The 17,076-nt window shown below is 39.5% G+C and overlaps 1 protein-coding gene across 1 annotated transcript in view; it reads right to left on the bottom strand.

The window, feature by feature from the left end:
• FHOD3 (formin homology 2 domain containing 3) overlaps positions 1 to 17,076 on the bottom strand; it is a gene marked incomplete at its 5' end in the record, with an annotated part of 377,704 nt that overhangs the window by 71,709 nt on the left and 288,919 nt on the right. The window contains 3 exons of the mRNA XM_017739071.1: positions 1,956 to 2,170; positions 6,414 to 6,464; positions 9,700 to 9,834. Of these exons, the coding sequence (XP_017594560.1) occupies positions 1,956 to 2,170; positions 6,414 to 6,464; positions 9,700 to 9,834 (401 nt within the window). The remainder of the gene's footprint in view (positions 1 to 1,955; positions 2,171 to 6,413; positions 6,465 to 9,699; positions 9,835 to 17,076) is intronic.

Raw genomic sequence — 17,076 nt, 5'->3', positions numbered from 1 at the left:
TCCTGCTTGGGAAGATGGTGAACCCCAAGTTAAAAGCAACTGCTTGGGGTGCAAGTAATCTGAGTTCTGCCCATGTCTCTGCTTCAGCTTTTCTACAACTCGCTTAAGCAAGTTAATGCTTCATTTTCTCTACCTATTAAGTGGGATTCATAACCCTTCCTAAGAACAGTAAAATTGAGATTTTAATTCGTTATGGAGCATAAGGAAGTCAGGTAATAGTACAGAGACCATGGCACAGTGTCTATTAAGCCTGTCCCCTGTTGGCAGATATCGAATGATATGGGCTTCCAGATGGTGTATCCTACCCACATGCTCATGACTTCCTATGACCTTTCCAATGCTTTTGGTAGGTCTGAAAAAGCAGCCATTCCCCATGCACAGATCCCACTGAAGTATGCAGATTTCAGGTCCCTGCTCAGGTTCTGTCCTGGCCATCTGCCTGCAGCTGCCTTTGGCCGGAAGCCTACCCTACCCCATCCATATATTCTCTCCTTGTGGTCCATCTGCCAGGCTTCCAGGTGCTGCCCTCCAATGCCTACTATATTGCCAGGAGTTTTAGTAGAGATGTCCTGTCTATCCACATGTTGATGGCTTTGCCATATTCTGGCTGTCTGAAGCTGCCCTGTACACCTGCTCTAAATGTGTTCTCCAAATGGATTGTGCTGCTCCATTTCATGCTGCAATTTTTTTTAATGCTTCCAGGAGAAATATGTTAAAATAATCATCACAAGGGATACTTGCTCCCTACCCAGCTCTGAAATCCTAATGGTGGAAACATCCAGCTTATTTGCTCTAAAAGCAATATAGCATCAAATAAAATGGGCGTTTGGATGTTTCTGACTATCAATATTGGAGGAAGATATCTGTGGTTTCTAAGTTCAAATGATTCTACTGAGACTCTTAAGGTTCCAAACAAGAAAACTGGGGAATATAATTGGGAAAATATATAAAACTAAATAAAATAAACTTCACCTACTTAGTACAGTGAGGACAAACGTATGCAACATTCAGTATTTGTAATGTTTTTCTCAAATTGCCTTGCTTTATAGCATGCTACCAGCCATAACACTCCATAAAACCAAGCAGTGCAAGTTACAAATGCATTAATCACCAATAGCATGTAGCAGGAAATCAAATAAAATAAAAATGAGTGATGGCGATAATTTGCCCTCAACATGCATTCTAGCTCCCAGTGTTAATGCAACATCATGTGGTGCAAATATAAATCTGTATGGCGTGTGTTGTTTTGTGGACTGAAGGAGAGGTACATGATGCAAGTGGCAGAATCTCACACACACACACACACAGAAAAAGCATTGCTCTGTACACACCAATAAATTATATGACAGCAAACCAACCGTGCAAACACTGGTTATACTTTCCTTTTTACTAATTGTCTGTGGTCTCTTTTAAGTCCTTTATGACTTGTGCTACAATTTTAAGAGTTTTTCTTGGTATTAAAAATAATCAACACACTCCCCCTGCCTTCAGTTCAAGACCTTTTCTGTTTGTCACATTCAGCCTGTGCTCTACTGGAAGGTTATTATAATCTTGGCATTCATCTGTTGCATTTCTTTTGAGAATCCACATACGCAAAATCTGTTGGCAGGAACAGTTTGTCTACTTCTCATATATAAGGAACATGACACTAAAATTAAGACCCTCTATATTCTCTATTTTCTAATTATGCCATTTGAAGAGCAACAGACTGATAGGATAAATCATAGCAGCAATTAGCAGTGTATCCTATTATTGAACAGATTACATGATATCCAAATCAATGCAAAAGAATAGGAAATTCAGGAAGACAGGATGGAACAATGCAAGACCCTTTACTTCGGCATCTCATAGATTATATTCTTGCAGTCACGCATCAAAAATCACCACTATCCCAAGAGAAATAAACAATGCTGTGAGAAACCAGCATTGTTTCCCCTGCCCTCCTTTTCACTTACCTTCTGAGGGCTGAGGAGTTCCAGAAGGGATGGAAGGGGTCTTCAGCTCTTCCTGGGACTCTATGGATGCTGGGCTGACACACTTGGGTACAGGTGAGGATGGAGCTGAAGGAGATCTCAGGTTCAAGGACAGCTCACTTCTGCCTCGGCTCACACTCCGACTTTTCAGCTCCTTCTCATACTCCTCTGCTGCCAACTTCTCCAAGTATTTGTATCTGAAAGTTAAATTCCAGAGGGTTTCCGTAAAGAAGAAGAAGCCTGTGGCTGATGCTTGTTTATGGATGAAACACCTGCAGAGAATGAGCTGATTTCCTGACACAAGAGGTACAGCACTGAACTGCCTGCTTGCCCAATCTGCCAAAAAGTGCACACCAAAGCAAAGACTACTGCCCTGAAAAATGTTAAATTGCGCATTACAATACAAAAGCAAAAACCAGCAGAGTTAAAGAACCTTTAGATGGAGTATTTTGTCTGCACAGTCCTTCTCCTTTTGGAAGCATTTGTCTGTCCTCCTTTTCACCCTCCTCCTCCTCTTCCTCCTCCTCTCAGCCCTCCCTCTCCCAAAACTAAAACGGGAGAGAAAAAAAAAAAAATAAAAAGAAGAAAAAAAACCCCTCCAAACCCAGAGCCCCTCAATACTGATGCAAATTGCCAAAATCTGAGACTTGCTGTAAGGAGAGGAAAATGCAGCAGACAAAACCAGATATCCCTGAAAATAATACCAATAATAAACGTTTGGATTAACTATCTAAAGACTCTGAACCTGCTTCTATTTGCTCTGAGAGCAATGCACTGGAATTCACTTTGTTCTCTCCAGAGCCTACAATGGAAAGTTTCTTTTTTTTATTCTGAAAAATTTCTCTGCCGGACTCAGACATCCAATAGCTTGTACCTGACGTCACATGTAGTTTATTCATCAAAGTCACTTTAAAAGAACAAAGATACATCTGTTTTGCATTTTAGGCAGGCAGAACTCACTAACTGTTTATTAAGACCAGCTACCAATCATATTCTTCATAGTATGCTTTATACATTTCGACCAAAATAACTTTTAAATATGTGCTTGTTCCAGATGTCTGCTAATTTTATCCACCATTATTTGCTAAGGAATAAATTCCTGAGTACCACTGGATCAGGCTTTAGACTGTTTGCCTTATCCACAAGTGAGCTATTAGACAGGTTAATCAAGACTACTGCTTATGTCCCTGAAACACTCTGGTCATTCCCTATAACACACTGCTGTAAACACTTCATAACAGTGAACACCTCTCCTCCCCCCTTCTGCATCACTGACAGCCAAAATTAGTGTACGATGGTGCACTATAAGCAGGCAGGGTAAAGAAGTCAGCCATATGTGGTAACAAACATGCTTAGTACATATGGTAGCCACACGCATGCACATTTGCAAACATCCATATAGAGCACAGAAATGTGTCTTTGAAGAGCAGTCCTTGTGTTTTCAGAGGCAATTTGCCTTATTGCAGACAGCAATAATGAAGAACAAATTAGTTTTCTTTTATTCCTCCAGAGGTATGCACAGGCTTTGAACAAATTCTGCAAGAGAAAGAACCCCTACAGACTCTGGATGAAAATATAACAAGCTGCATACTTGCATGGTTATAAAATAGGAACTGTTTACAGTTCTAACATGAAGCCAATTCTCGGGACTGAATCTTGCCTTTTCAATAGAGGAGAAAGCCTTTCTCTGGCATCAGCATGATGTTTGGTACAGTTCATGAAGCCACTCTTTCTTTGAACATTGGTCACTTACGTACAGTGCCTTCCACCTCCTCACAAGCAGAGCAGATGGGACTCCAGACTCATAAAGAGCCATTCAAACTGATTATTTGGCACAAACAGGTACAACCCAGCTGGCTGCTGCCAAGGGGGTTTTGCAGTTTGCCAACAGACTACAACAAAGATCTGGATGGATCCTTCTATAATGGGGAGAGCTACATTGTTTTATTGTCCTCAGTTCTTTTTCAGGTGCTTTAACATTTTTGGTAGCTGTGTGCTGCGCCGCCAACCAGCAAAGCAGAGATTAACATTGCGAGGTGACTTTTCAAAATGTATCTGATTATTATACTGAAACAGAAAAAGGAACCAGAACAGCAACTCCAATGGCAACACATCAGCAGAACTAGTTATGAAATGGGAAGCTTAATAAATAGGTATAACTGAGAAACAAAAAACCATTCAAGAATCAGTTACTAATGCTTCACACTTGATAAATGACATTATTTAAGTTATTTTTTGTTTCTGACAAATATCTTCATAATGAATGAATGCCAGCAGTAGATAAGCAAGGTCTCGTGAAGACCAAAATCTGAAGGAGTTGAAAGGATGAGTTACCATACCTCCACTGCAGGATTGACACTGTACATGCTGCCATATTCTTTTAAATCATGGAAACCTGCAGACACTATCACACCTAGGTTGAGTCTTCTCTACAGACAATGAGCCAAAAGTCTGAGGCTATCCATTTGGTATTTCTCATGAACATAACACTGGACTTATCATCTTCAAGTAGATGAAAGTACCATGATGAGTTCTCTAGGTATCTGAGCAAAGCCCTGACGGCAACTTAAAATGTTAACGTATCAACAAAGTCATGGGGTGGAGACCATTTGAGCTGTAGCTCACACCAGAGAGGGCTTGGGAGCTCCCCTTTCCTGGGTTTATTCTTTAATTACCACTGGAAAACACCCAATCAAGCAAAGGGAAAAGGCCTCAAACCATAGAACAGCAAGAACTGACATGGAGGAAACATACAAATCTGTTTTTAGCTAGGATTTTAGGGATTTTGAGTATAGGATTTTCTTACAGTCTATGCATTCTCCTAAAACAAGTTAACATGCAACATCCTATAGGAAATAAAACTTCATTTGTGCAAAGGTGTTTGTTAAAAAAGTAGTTACAGAATTCCAATGTAATGGACTACTGGTGCAAGACTTCATTTGCAGAAGTTTTCTCCAGTATTTATGTGCTGTCAAAGCAAACATGTCTTTCCTCTTTATGAGTAGGAACTGATAGTTTAACATCTCAGCTCAAAAGAGCCCTAAGGATAAAAAAACATTCCTAAGAACAGTGAAATAGTCTCAGATTGCACAGCAGTGATGGTGAACGTTTCTCCAAAAATACTCCAGTTGGCATTTTCCCTTACAACTTGAAAGGTCTGAAGAACTCACTTCTAATTTGTTTCAAAACTTGCAGATGAGCATGCTCCCTGAAAAAGGTTTTACTCAGCTCAGATCAGTGTAGGATGCTTATGTGCTCAGATGCATTTCATTTTAGAAAATGCTTTAAACTATTTGTAATTGTTTTGACTGGAAGCACAATGGAAAGCCCATCCACCTTTTCTTACTCCTAGAGATGTTAAAATAATTTTTTAATATTAGCTACTTCAGCCACAATAGATAAAACTTCAGTCTGCAGAAACAAACTGTCTCCTGTAGGGTGATTTTGTAAAAAAACCCCACAAAAGCAACCAAAAAAAAACCCCAAGTAAAAACACAGCAACACAATGATTTCTGAGATGGCTGCTCTCTTATTATGATAATGTAATTCTAATTCTTGACAATCCAAAAGTATCTCCAGAGAGTAATCTCTAGAGGACCATAAAAGCAGAACTGAAGCACTCTGGATGATTTTTCATCTATTTGTACAGTAACTTGCATGTTTTCCAGGTAAAAACAAATGCTTCCTCCAGGATGCAATTACTAGAGGAGGTAGAGATGAAGCTACAGAAAGGCAAAAGTCTTTAGTTGAGTATTCCTTGAAAAATATGCTTTCATAAGCACATACCTCCCAGCCTAGCCCAGAGTTTCTAAACTATTTCATTGTATTAAAAAAAAAAAAAAAAAAAAAAGGAAAAAAACCCCCCCAAACCCTCAGTCACTTTAAATATGCTATTTAAGTAAAAATAAAACAATGCCCCAATGATAAGCACTGCTAAGCTTTGTAATTTACTTGCTGATGTTTGGAGAGATCGGCAAAGAAAACTTGGCTCTGAAAGATAAAAATATGCTGAGAGTGGGTCAGAACCATTTCCATCAGCCTGTCACTGCAGTTTTGCAATGCTTGTGACCCTAATTTCCTTTATCCTCAGTTGCCTTTTCTACAGAAAACTTGGGACCCAGTGGGTGAAAAACACAGGCTTATTCAATTTATAACTCTACTAAATTTGGGTAAATTTCTGAGGCAAATGGGCTTATTTCCCACACAAATAGATAAAAGATCATCAATCATTCTTAAGTATTCTCACTGCTCTTCATTTATTGCTGTGCTTACAGCTGGACTTCATTCTGCTCTTTAACAACTTCTTTCTTATAGAAGTCTTTTGGAATAAAAGTGTTTTGTGCAAGCAGAGTTAAAAATGTGAACACACGGCAGCTCCACAGTAAAGAATATATGAAGTGCAAACAACCAGCAGGAAGGATGGATGCATGATATACAAACCTCTCTTCTCTTGCTTGTCTTAGTTCTTCTCTTTTGTCTAAATAATCACGGCTAAAAAGAGAATTACAGTAAATTGAAGCAGAAACCAGAAGGAAAAGGTAAGCAGTAGAAGTGTAAGAACAGTAGGAGAAACCAAGAGTGGTGTAAACAAACTGATCAGAGACAATGAAAGCTGTTGTTGACAAAAATTGTTTGTTTTTGCAAAAGTTGCTTAAAAATGTACACTTATCCATGCATACACCACCAAATAAAAGCCTGCAAAAACTGAAAAACCTGAAACATGCTATGAAACCTGGTGTCTGAAACAAGTTTCAGTGAACTGCACTTATCCATAGAGAGCAGGCACACGAGTGGATGTTAAACCATCCCTCATTTCCTCCATCTCAGAATGCCCCAAGACAGTGACGGCAGCCCCAGGCAGGACAGACTGAGGCAGTGAGCAAACCTATTGGCCTTCTTTCCAAGGAACCTTTCCTTAGTGAGTTTTGGTTGCCACAGCTGGAAACAGGACAGCAGACTAGCTTTACTGAGAAGGACAATTCTGCATTCCAAGAGGGTGTGTGCAGCATCATTAACAAGCTTTTACTTCCTTATTTTTCACCCCAAGTTTTAGACAGAAAACTCCTTTCATCTCAGGTGCCACTCCCACAGCTCCTCAAGTAAGCTGTACATTTAACTTTTGCCAAGTCAAGTTTGCTGGATGCTTGAGTACTATGATTTTGGACAGGCCTGCCACATCCACAAACATGGATGCAAATTTAACTCCGAGCACAGCAGAACCTAGTGAATGCCCAGCCTGTCTCAGTATCACAGCAAGATGGTTCCTTACGATGTATTTTTAATATTTAGTTGAACCTGGTAGACAAAACTGATGAGATCTTTATCTGCTAGATTCCTTCAGAGTAACCTGTGAGCACCAGAAAGATTTTCAGAACTACTCCTTTTATTAATAACCCCTATTTTTTCTCTTTATATTGTGTCATTAAATGAATTAATTATCATCTATTATAACAATATCTATCAAACCTCTGCTTGCAAGTGCTCTTCAAAAGTCCTTTAACAGGGAACACACATTACTGTTTCAGGCCATCTCCACAAGCTTTAAATTCTGAACTGGTTAGACTTTTACAATATTTTAAAAGTATTCTAGGAAATATTCAGCAGGCAAATTTTAACATTACTCTGTCCCCTCTGACAACTTTCACTCTTCCCTACATCTGAAGAATAACCACTTTATTTTAGGACATATTGTTCTAGCTATGCAATGGATACAACAGTCCTTCTACTGAGAAAAATGTTCATTCTGTAAAGCATTCCTTTAGTTAGCAATAGCCTGTGGAGCTTTGTAGCTCCTCTCCTAATCTTCCAGCTCTCCTATCCTCCAGCTCTTTCACAACTAGTGATGGTCTCCTTTAAATTATCCTCAATTTGTCAATAATGGTGCCAGAACCTAGTGCAATGTTCTTGAGGCAGAGTTGGAAAGAATGAGATAACAAATGAGTCATGATGGTAAATCCAGTACAGCTCACGAGTTTAAAGACTGAATTGCAAGTGCTATTTTTAATCAAAACTACATCTTCAGAGACTGGGTTTCTAGCCAGACTGATGATATGATAATGAAATCCCAGGAACTCTTATGAAACTGTCCATGACTGCTTGCTGTGACTTTTGGCCTCCTCCTGCCAGACTGTTTAATCAACTGTGGGATGTTGTCTGTCTGTGAAGTCTGGTGGCTTTGGAGACCCTCTGCTCAAACAAAAGTTATAACTTTTGGGTGATCACAAAACTCAAATCCAAAAGATGAAAACACTGGGCATTGAAAAATAATCTTAAATATATAACACAATCATGGCGTTTAGTTAATCAGTTTCTGACTCTGAAATAAAGGGATGAAAACGTGTATTTTGATTTTTTTTTTTCTGATTTTAAAAAACCTCTTTTAGTGACAGAACAACTACTGTAGCCAACCTCTACTAAAATGGGGAGATCTGTTATTCAAACAGGTCAATCTGCCAAATGCCCTGTTGGCTTTTTTGGTCTGGGAGTTTCCTTTCTGAAAGATCATGTTGGCTGTCCATGGCAGCCTGCTGCAGCTGGATGATACCACTTAGAGGGAGAGTTTTTGGAAGAGGCTGGAAGACTGCGACCTTATTGTTTCTGTTTCAGGAGAACTTGGGCAGCTGTTGGCTGCCAAAGATCCTATTATGGTGCTCTTCCACCTTCCCTCTGCCTCTCATTTCCTTCTAAACTAGCTATCTTCTGGAGCCAGGAGAATATCAATCGACCACTCGTAAGTTACTCCTCTTTCCAAATTCACAGAATCACAGCCTGTTTCCACTTCTTACTAAAGGGATGATTACAGTGAAAACAATCCTGCATACTAATAAACAAGCTAACATGAAACCCTGTGCCATCTTTTCCATAACTACCAATTCTAAGGCTACAAAACATTTATGTTACCATTCTTTAAGTTATTACATTATGTGTTCTAACTGCTAAATATATGCTTACTTCTCACTCTTGTTTATGAGGAAACCAATTGATTTCTTAGTGTACACTCTTCAGACTGTAGGCAAACAATTTCAGGCATAGATTCCATTTCTATCCTTGGCCCACTGCTGTCTTTGTTAATGTCTCTGCTGGGATTTCTAGGCATGGATTGAAGGGGATGAGGGGGCTTGGCTCTTACTACCCTCAGGCAGCACACCCTGGGATCCCACATCATACAACATTTTCTCAGATGTGAAAATGCAAAGTCCTACATTCAGCTATGATGTTTGTCTGACCAAGGTTTGAACAGTAATTTTGGTCATTGCTTTCTGTCAGTTGATTCCAGGAGCAAGAGACACGTGTTCAGAACAGCAGGAAAAAGTAGTTAAAAACCACTACCATACAGCAAGACATTTTTACTTTGCACAACTTAAAAGCAAAATGATGTTTCAGTGCTGTCCCTTCCCTCCCTTCTTGATACCTTTGTCCCACTGTTTCACCTTCAATCCCTGTGCCTCACTGAGATTATAGTTTGGTGAGTATATTAGCTAATAAAACCGAGCCTCTGTACATACCCAGGCACTATAAGTGACTGTCTTTAAAAGAAATTGCTTTTTTTTAAATGCCAAAATTCGTGATGTGTTTAATCTATCAGTTTTTACGATACTTAGATCAAGAAAAGTATTTAAAGAGACAAACTATTCATCAATTCAATTATTTTGCAGCTGAATGTATCAATGATTGACCAATCTATCACTCATTAAAGCAAGAGACCGAGAGCAAATTTGGGTCCTACTTGAATTTGTTTCTTTCTTCGCGTTCTATCCTTTGCAACCTTTCTTCTCTCTCCTGACGCCGTCTTTCTCTTTCTGCTGCCAAAGACTCCTGGTGCTGCCGAAAAGATGATGTAAGGAGACCACCCAAAGCTGGCCTGCAGAAAAGGAAGATCAGATTTCTCAGTGTCAGTTTTATTGATTATACTGGCAAAAAATGAGTAGCAATCATTCAGCAAGTAACATAATCCCAACCAGCAGAATGACATGGCAATATTTATGTATGGATCTTTCAAAGCATTGGCGAAGTGTCTTCCTGCTAAATTGATTATAGATTCTGTGATGAGCTGAAGAAAAACAATCAGGGTAGGCTTCTTAAATTGCCAGATTTCTGAAGCACAAATAAAGTATGTGTAAAAATTCTTCAGTCTATTTCAGCTGCAATATTATCTAAATATTTTTTTAAACTTTATAATCCTGTTAATGGAAAAGCTGAAGCCCGTAAAGGATTTTTGAAATTTTAAAGAAAAAAACTGTTACGCAATGATGTTAAAAACAGATGTGTCACAAACACCTGAGAATCCTCTATACAGAAACACAAAAATAAAGAAAGATGTCAGAAGTGCCCTACAGAATTCAGATGCTCTCTTAAGTATCGGGCATATTTTTCTTTTATACATTAATAAGTTAGGTTACCATGATTTCCCTGCTGCATGCGCTATAAGAACAAGATGAATCACATACTAGAACATATCAGTAAAACACACAGGGACAGGCTCCTTAAACCATTCTTGAAAACGATGAGAAATTACGGCCTCTACAGTAAAGACTTTTCAAATACATAAAGCTACATTTATATTCACTTATAGTTTATTGCTGACGTAGATTTTTTTTATTGGCTTTGCTGTAAGGAGTATTTTGTCCGGGACAGCGGTCCTCTTACATAACCTTCCCCCAACATGGTGGTATTGGTACCACCAACCTCTCACATGGCAACAGAGTGACCTCAGAGTAAACATGTCTTTCTTTCTGTCTCTTAGACAGGAAAAATCCATATTGTACAGGGTAGCTTTATACAGATGCACGCTAATTAAATTAGACTGATAAAATCAGAAAGACATAACTCATGTCGAGCGGTTTCTGTGCATTGTTGTAACATGAGTTTTGCAATGAAAGGATTAATGAGAGAAATAGATACTGCCTTTTGTGAAAAGAGACGAAACCCTGCCTGCCTAGAGGAAGGTTCCTTAACCAGTAATGCAAACCTGAATAAATTTCCCTTATTTTTAAGAACTCAGACCCTTTCCCTTATTTATTTACTTGCCTATGGCTGCACAGTGTAGGCATTTAGCATAATGGCACCAGATCACAAGTGAAAATAGGTGCAGAAGAAGACAAAAATATTAATGCAAACCTATCTTCCCGAGTGTCTATGTCTGTACAAGAAGGAACACCACAAAACATAGCCATTTCAGCCCCACTGGCAGCAGGGCAGCATGAATATAATGTCAATAATTTTGATAAATTGAATTTCAATATGTCATATCCCACCCACATAAACATTACATAAGATGGTATAAAACTTGATATTCTGTAAGCATCCCTGCTGGCACTCCTCCAAAGCTACAGTATCAATGCTGGATCACACTCAAAACCATAAAAATCTCTATTATGCTTCAGCACTAAGGAAAGGGGGAAAAAAATCCTCAAACCCTGACAGTCAAGTACGTGTGGTGAATTTTCCCTCAAGCATATTTTAAATTTATTTTAACTTTTGACCTCTTAGTGCATGTTGCAAGAGAAAGCTCTTAGCAGAAACAGTAGCACCACTGTACTAAAATTCAAAAGCTAGAGCTCCATCCCTGTGGTAGCATGAAAAACCATGGCTATATGGTTGGATGTAACATCAGAAATTACTCTTGGAAGGGGAAAAATGAACAGTGCCTCCATGTGAAGATACATGGAAATTAACTGGGAGAGATGGCAAAAGACGGTACCTATCAAGTCTGTGTTTTTATCTGTTTTGTGTATTCAGCTTGATGTCCCATCCTGCCCAGCTGCCATGAAGTCTGCAAACTCCATTTAGAGTCAAAGGAAGGTATGGCTTAAAAAAGACTGAAGGAAAATTAAGGGGAAGGATGGGGTGATGCTGAGAGACCAAAAGAGTGATTGTAGCTCTGCACATCATCTAGCAGGTTGGAAACCTTCAGCTCTGACTGAGCTTTTTGAGGCCCTACAATAAATGTACATTTTAATGCAAGGGATTACAAAGAAATCATGTGGAGATGTACAGCTTAGTCCTGCAGACAGGATTCTAAGCTAACCCTGGTAGTAAAATACCTCCACATAAAACACCTTGTTTGGAGGTTTGATCTAGCATAGTTTGGCTAGCATTGCTCACTGGCCTAAAATTTGCAGATGTATGAACAGCAGCCTCACAATCTAAATAGAAGATCCACAGCCATATGTCCAGACGAAAAGCCAGTGTTCAAAGAACTAAAAATGTTAGCTTGCCATCTCTTCAAAACTAATCAAATCAACAACAATTAGTCAAAACTTGGCACTTCTGTGTTTCTCACTGGTTATGAGTGCATACTTCAGCTGAACTACAAGCTGCACACACACACACCCCCGATTCAATTCCTTTGTCCCAAACACAGCCACATTGCCTCCAACAGTTTGTTGCATGAAATGGTCAAATCTAACAGTCCAAGCTGCCAGAAGGTTCTGTACATAGAGGTCATAATTAAACAGACAGGAACATGGTCAGCTGACTCCTTGTGTGACACTGACTTCTTAAAGCACAAATAGCCCAGGTTTGGGTCTTCAGTCACATTTAGAAAACAGCAGGCAGAGAACCAGCACTGCTATGGCTGAGTTAGTGCTCGCTTAGTGGTTACACCCCGTGGAGGCCGGCCCGCTCAACCACACACATCTGCCCTTGGTGGGGACCACACCTCACACCAAATGCCAACACCAGCTGCCTTATGAAGCCTCATAAACTCACAGCTTCACTGCTGCTATCAAACACTGTAGCTCAACTGGTGTTTGGGTGCACCAATACTCTTTTTAATGTGAACTGCAACTGAAAATGTGCAGATTTTAGTATTTAGTATTGGCAATTTTCTGTTCGTAATTTTCTACATGTGCATGAACTAAACCTGGGGTAAGCAGGTTACTTTCAGGGTATACAAACCTGTAAAGCAGCCAGAGGAAAAGCAAGCATTAAGAGGTATTCCTCAAAAATTCTAAACAATTTGAAAAGGGATTTGTCTATGTACAGTTTGTCTACAAAATCTGATTTTTGTTTCTGTATTTCCCTGGCAATAACACTTAAAGTAAATGTTCCCTTTCAGTGAACACATACTTGAATTGCAAATGGCAGCATGGCCGGCCAAACCAGCTGGTGGGAAGGCTTGGGCTGAGCTTTTGGATAACTTTGTTGCTTTGATGCTGTTTGAAGGGTGACAGTGCCTTCAGACCTCAGGAATTTTTAGGTCTTATTGCTGAAGGCTGCATTTTAAAAATGGATAAGCATGAAAAGGCTAAAAAACTTCTGGCATTGAATCAAAGGTGATAAGAGGTTTTAACAGAAAAGAGAATGTGAATACTCAATGAAAGCATAACAGAGTGATCACTCGCAAAATGGGGTTATAACTAATACATGCCAGCATTTTAGCACTGGTGTTATATGTTACCAGCTGGTAATATCAACCATTTGTGCAGTTCCACAAATACAATCCAGAAGGATGCTTACTCTTACTGCTTTTAGTCTTGTAGAGAATGCAAGGCTATTAAGAATGGACTGTTAATATAAAAAAATGTTAAGAAAAGCTTTCTTATGCCTGCTGTTAAAACCAATAAAAGCTAAACAAGCTATGTTATTACATTCTCATTCCAGAAAGAAAACACACAACAAGAAAGCATCTAGGTCTACGGATTTGTGAATAGAGCTCCTCACCACAGCATCAGGACACGGGGCCAAAGAGGTCATTAGTTACTTATCTTACTGGAAGAAGAGATGGGAAAAGGAAAGAATGGGGGGGGGAGGGGGAAAGAAGGCAAAAAATATACACAGAGCATAGGATATGAAGCTAAAATGTTGACTGAAGGCCAAAGCTCTCCTGAATAAAAATTCAGCTAGCCTGACCTACAGCATTTAACAAAGCAAAGAATTAGTAATCATTATTATAAACACAAACTCAGGCAGACACAAGATCTCTCACACTTTTTTGTAAGTTCTTGAAGTTTTCTGAAATTACTCCATCACGGACTACATACTGTGAAGAGGAATATGTGCCCTGAATTACTCTAATCTTGTTGCAAAATGAAGAAAATATTTCTGTCTTACACTAAGCGCTTTGTTGCAGCAAAACTGAAATTCTGAACTTCAAATGTTCTTCATTCACATAAGCTCTGAAATACTCTTTTGTGACTGCCTTTCCCTCTGTTTAGTTGACTTTTTAAAATTTGCTAAATAGAAATGGTTATCTATAGGAAGAACACAAAATTCCAATGTCTATTTTTAGGAGCTAAAAAAAATTAACAGATGACTTATGAGAGGAAATCCCTTTAGGTCATAAGGTTAATATTCAGGATTGTCTTTAGTACAACATGGGTCAAAGTCATTAATAACTTTAATAAGGAAGCAGTAATTATTTAATTTCGCAAAGTGCTCCTGTTCCAGCAGTCATGGGAATGCTACAGGGAGGGTACAACAGTCGGCAGCTCCTACTCAGGCCTTAAGTAACTCCAAATGTCTCTTGGCTTTAACAAAATAAATCCTCTTTCCAGCTTAGAAAGAGACAAAAGGGGAGACAAAGCTGCCAAGAGCCATATTGCTTTTCACAGTTAAAGAAACTCCCCGTGTGTTATGTCTCCCTATATGACACGGCAAATTCAAAAGCATGTTGATACAAGGCTTTGCAAACAGACTAAACATTACTTAAGGAATCTTTAGAAAACTTCTCTCAAAAATAAACAGAAAAATGAGAGATAAAACTACTGACTAATGCTTCCTTTAAGAAAGAAACTTGAGAATGGCCAAGAGAAGAACTGATTAATGTTAGCCTTTTAAGTGGCATGGGGGACTACCCAAATTAAAGCTACAGCAGGACGGAGCTGCACAGAGCCTGGGCAATGCACAAGGAATTTCAACATACATTCTCCTCTTCCAGCTGACCTGAGAGGGTGTGTTACACTGTACTGCTGTCTTCCTCCAACCTGCAACTTCTCATCCTCACGTGAGTTACAACTTGCCTGGAAGTGACTTGCAGAGCCCACATGTAGATCCAGGCTAAGGTGGGTGTGCCCCAAGGATCAGCACTGCACATGGCGTGTTCAGCCTGCAACACTGCAGTCTGAAACCATAACCAGTTCATGCTTCTGTTTAAACATATGCCTTAAGATGAAGTCCACAAAGCTGCAATCAAGAATATTGCTTACACAGTAGTTCAACAGGCAGCTAGGCCAGAGCAAGCCACCACTGCTTCCCAAACTGTAAATCATCAAGTAATTCCTAAGGTCATTTTTCCTCTTAAAATCTCAGCAATAAAGTTGAGGCTTTTGCCCTGGGCCACTATTATCATCTACCAAGCTATCCCTTCCTCATTATGTTAGTCAGAGTGAGAGATGTGCTTGGCATTTACCACAAGGAAAAAATCATGATGATCTCTAGTCTGAGAGCCCAGAAGTACACACAGAAAGAATAGAAAGCCAAGGAAAGAGGAGCTGTTCTTGGGAGAGCAGCAGCTTTTTAGGCTGTATAGCAGGTTCTGTTTCATAGGTTTCTGTTTTACCTTAGTGCTTAATAACTGGAGTAAGGGAACTGCAGAGTACAAATTAGTGATAAATGGCAAACAAAACAAAACAAAACAAAACAAAACAAAACAAAACGAACCTGCCAAGAAGTTTCCTCCAGCAGCATCTCCCTGGTGTTGTCAATTACTGAGACCTTTAATTCTAGTAAAAAATCTAACTGGAAAAGCTGTTCAGCATTCTCAAGCAGGTTTTTTTTTTTGTTTGTTTTGTTTTGCTTTAAAGAAACAGAAATTTGAAAGAAAGTACCAGATTTCCAGCAAATAACCATTTCAGGCACCTGGAAAGGGAATGAAACTCAAATGAAGAGTATTTGCAGATTTTTGCTGCACTTTATGCTTATGCTTCAGGTATGATGTTTAACTGTCAAAGGAGAAAAAAACATCTATTCATCTAGGCATGATAATCTCACTGCCTGTGACTATTTTAGAAACAAATGTGTGAAGGTACACTTCCTTTGAAAGATATAGAAGAACATGGAAATGAACACTCAACAGTCAAGGCCCTGCATCATGGGAGCCCAAGGTAACGTATTGCTGTAGATCACAAACTAAGTAAGATGGAAAACATATTAAAGAATGTGAAATATATTTCATATTTCTTAAGCCTATTTTCTAATGCTCTGGAAAAGCTGGAGATGCTTCAAATAGGAATAATCTGCGACACCATAGCAGGCCTTTACCAAGCTTGGAGAGTTGGAAGAACTTCTGAGGGACCAGCCAGAGGTGGAGACTAAGTTCACAGTGACAGGCCAAGAGCCTCAAGAAGTGGAGGTTTGCAAGCTGAACTTTCTGGCATTTGATTTAACAGATAGAGGCGAGACCATGAACTCTTGCTCCTTTGGCAAGCAGTGCCCCGAGAAGGCTTTCTGAGCTAGGCTAACTGTACTACTGTTTGACTGTCAGGCCCAGGGGGAACCATCTCCTGGCAAATGCATCAGGAGAAACCCACCCTGGCAAACACACCAGCAGGATATTTTTCTGGTAGTGGAATGAATTAAAGCTGGTGCTGAATTTAGGAGCTCTTGCCTAAAGTTACACTCCTTCACGATCTCCTCTAAGGATAGCCATGATCAACAATGCAAACACTTCACCACCAAAAGGACACTATGAAGGGGTGTGAAGCTTTGCCAGTAACAAGTCTGATGCCCAGCAGCAGACTCCAGGCTGCAGTTTCAATTTGAGTGACTGTCTTAGATTAATAGTCTGACAAGGCAGTCTGGATAGACAGAACTATCCTAGGTGTGAGCATAAGGCATGGAAATACAACACCTTCTGCCCCCAGGCAAGGGGCCAGCTCAGAGGGACAGAAAAATGCTTTTCTCCCTGATGTGTTTCAGTCATGCACTGCTCTTCCCCTTTGTTACTAAAATTTATGAGGTTATGAGAGTGATTTTGGTTTTTTTATTAACTGGATAGAAAGTGTTAATAGGTGAAGTTGTGAAGAGTGGGAGCAGTGTATTTATGGAGCAATGGACTCTCTGGCATTAGAAAATAGGCAGACTTGGTTATACTTCCTATGGATGAGGAGCAACTTTCACAAGCAGAGAGATACAAGAGGATTGACACACCCCTTCTCTCCCA

This window comes from Corvus brachyrhynchos, unplaced genomic scaffold, assembly GCF_000691975.1.
Source record: "Corvus brachyrhynchos isolate BGI_N302 unplaced genomic scaffold, ASM69197v1 scaffold7, whole genome shotgun sequence".
Taxonomy (NCBI): domain Eukaryota; kingdom Metazoa; phylum Chordata; class Aves; order Passeriformes; family Corvidae; genus Corvus; species Corvus brachyrhynchos.
Note: the sequence above shows the minus strand (reverse complement) of the source record. Positions and strands in the feature narration are given on the sequence as shown.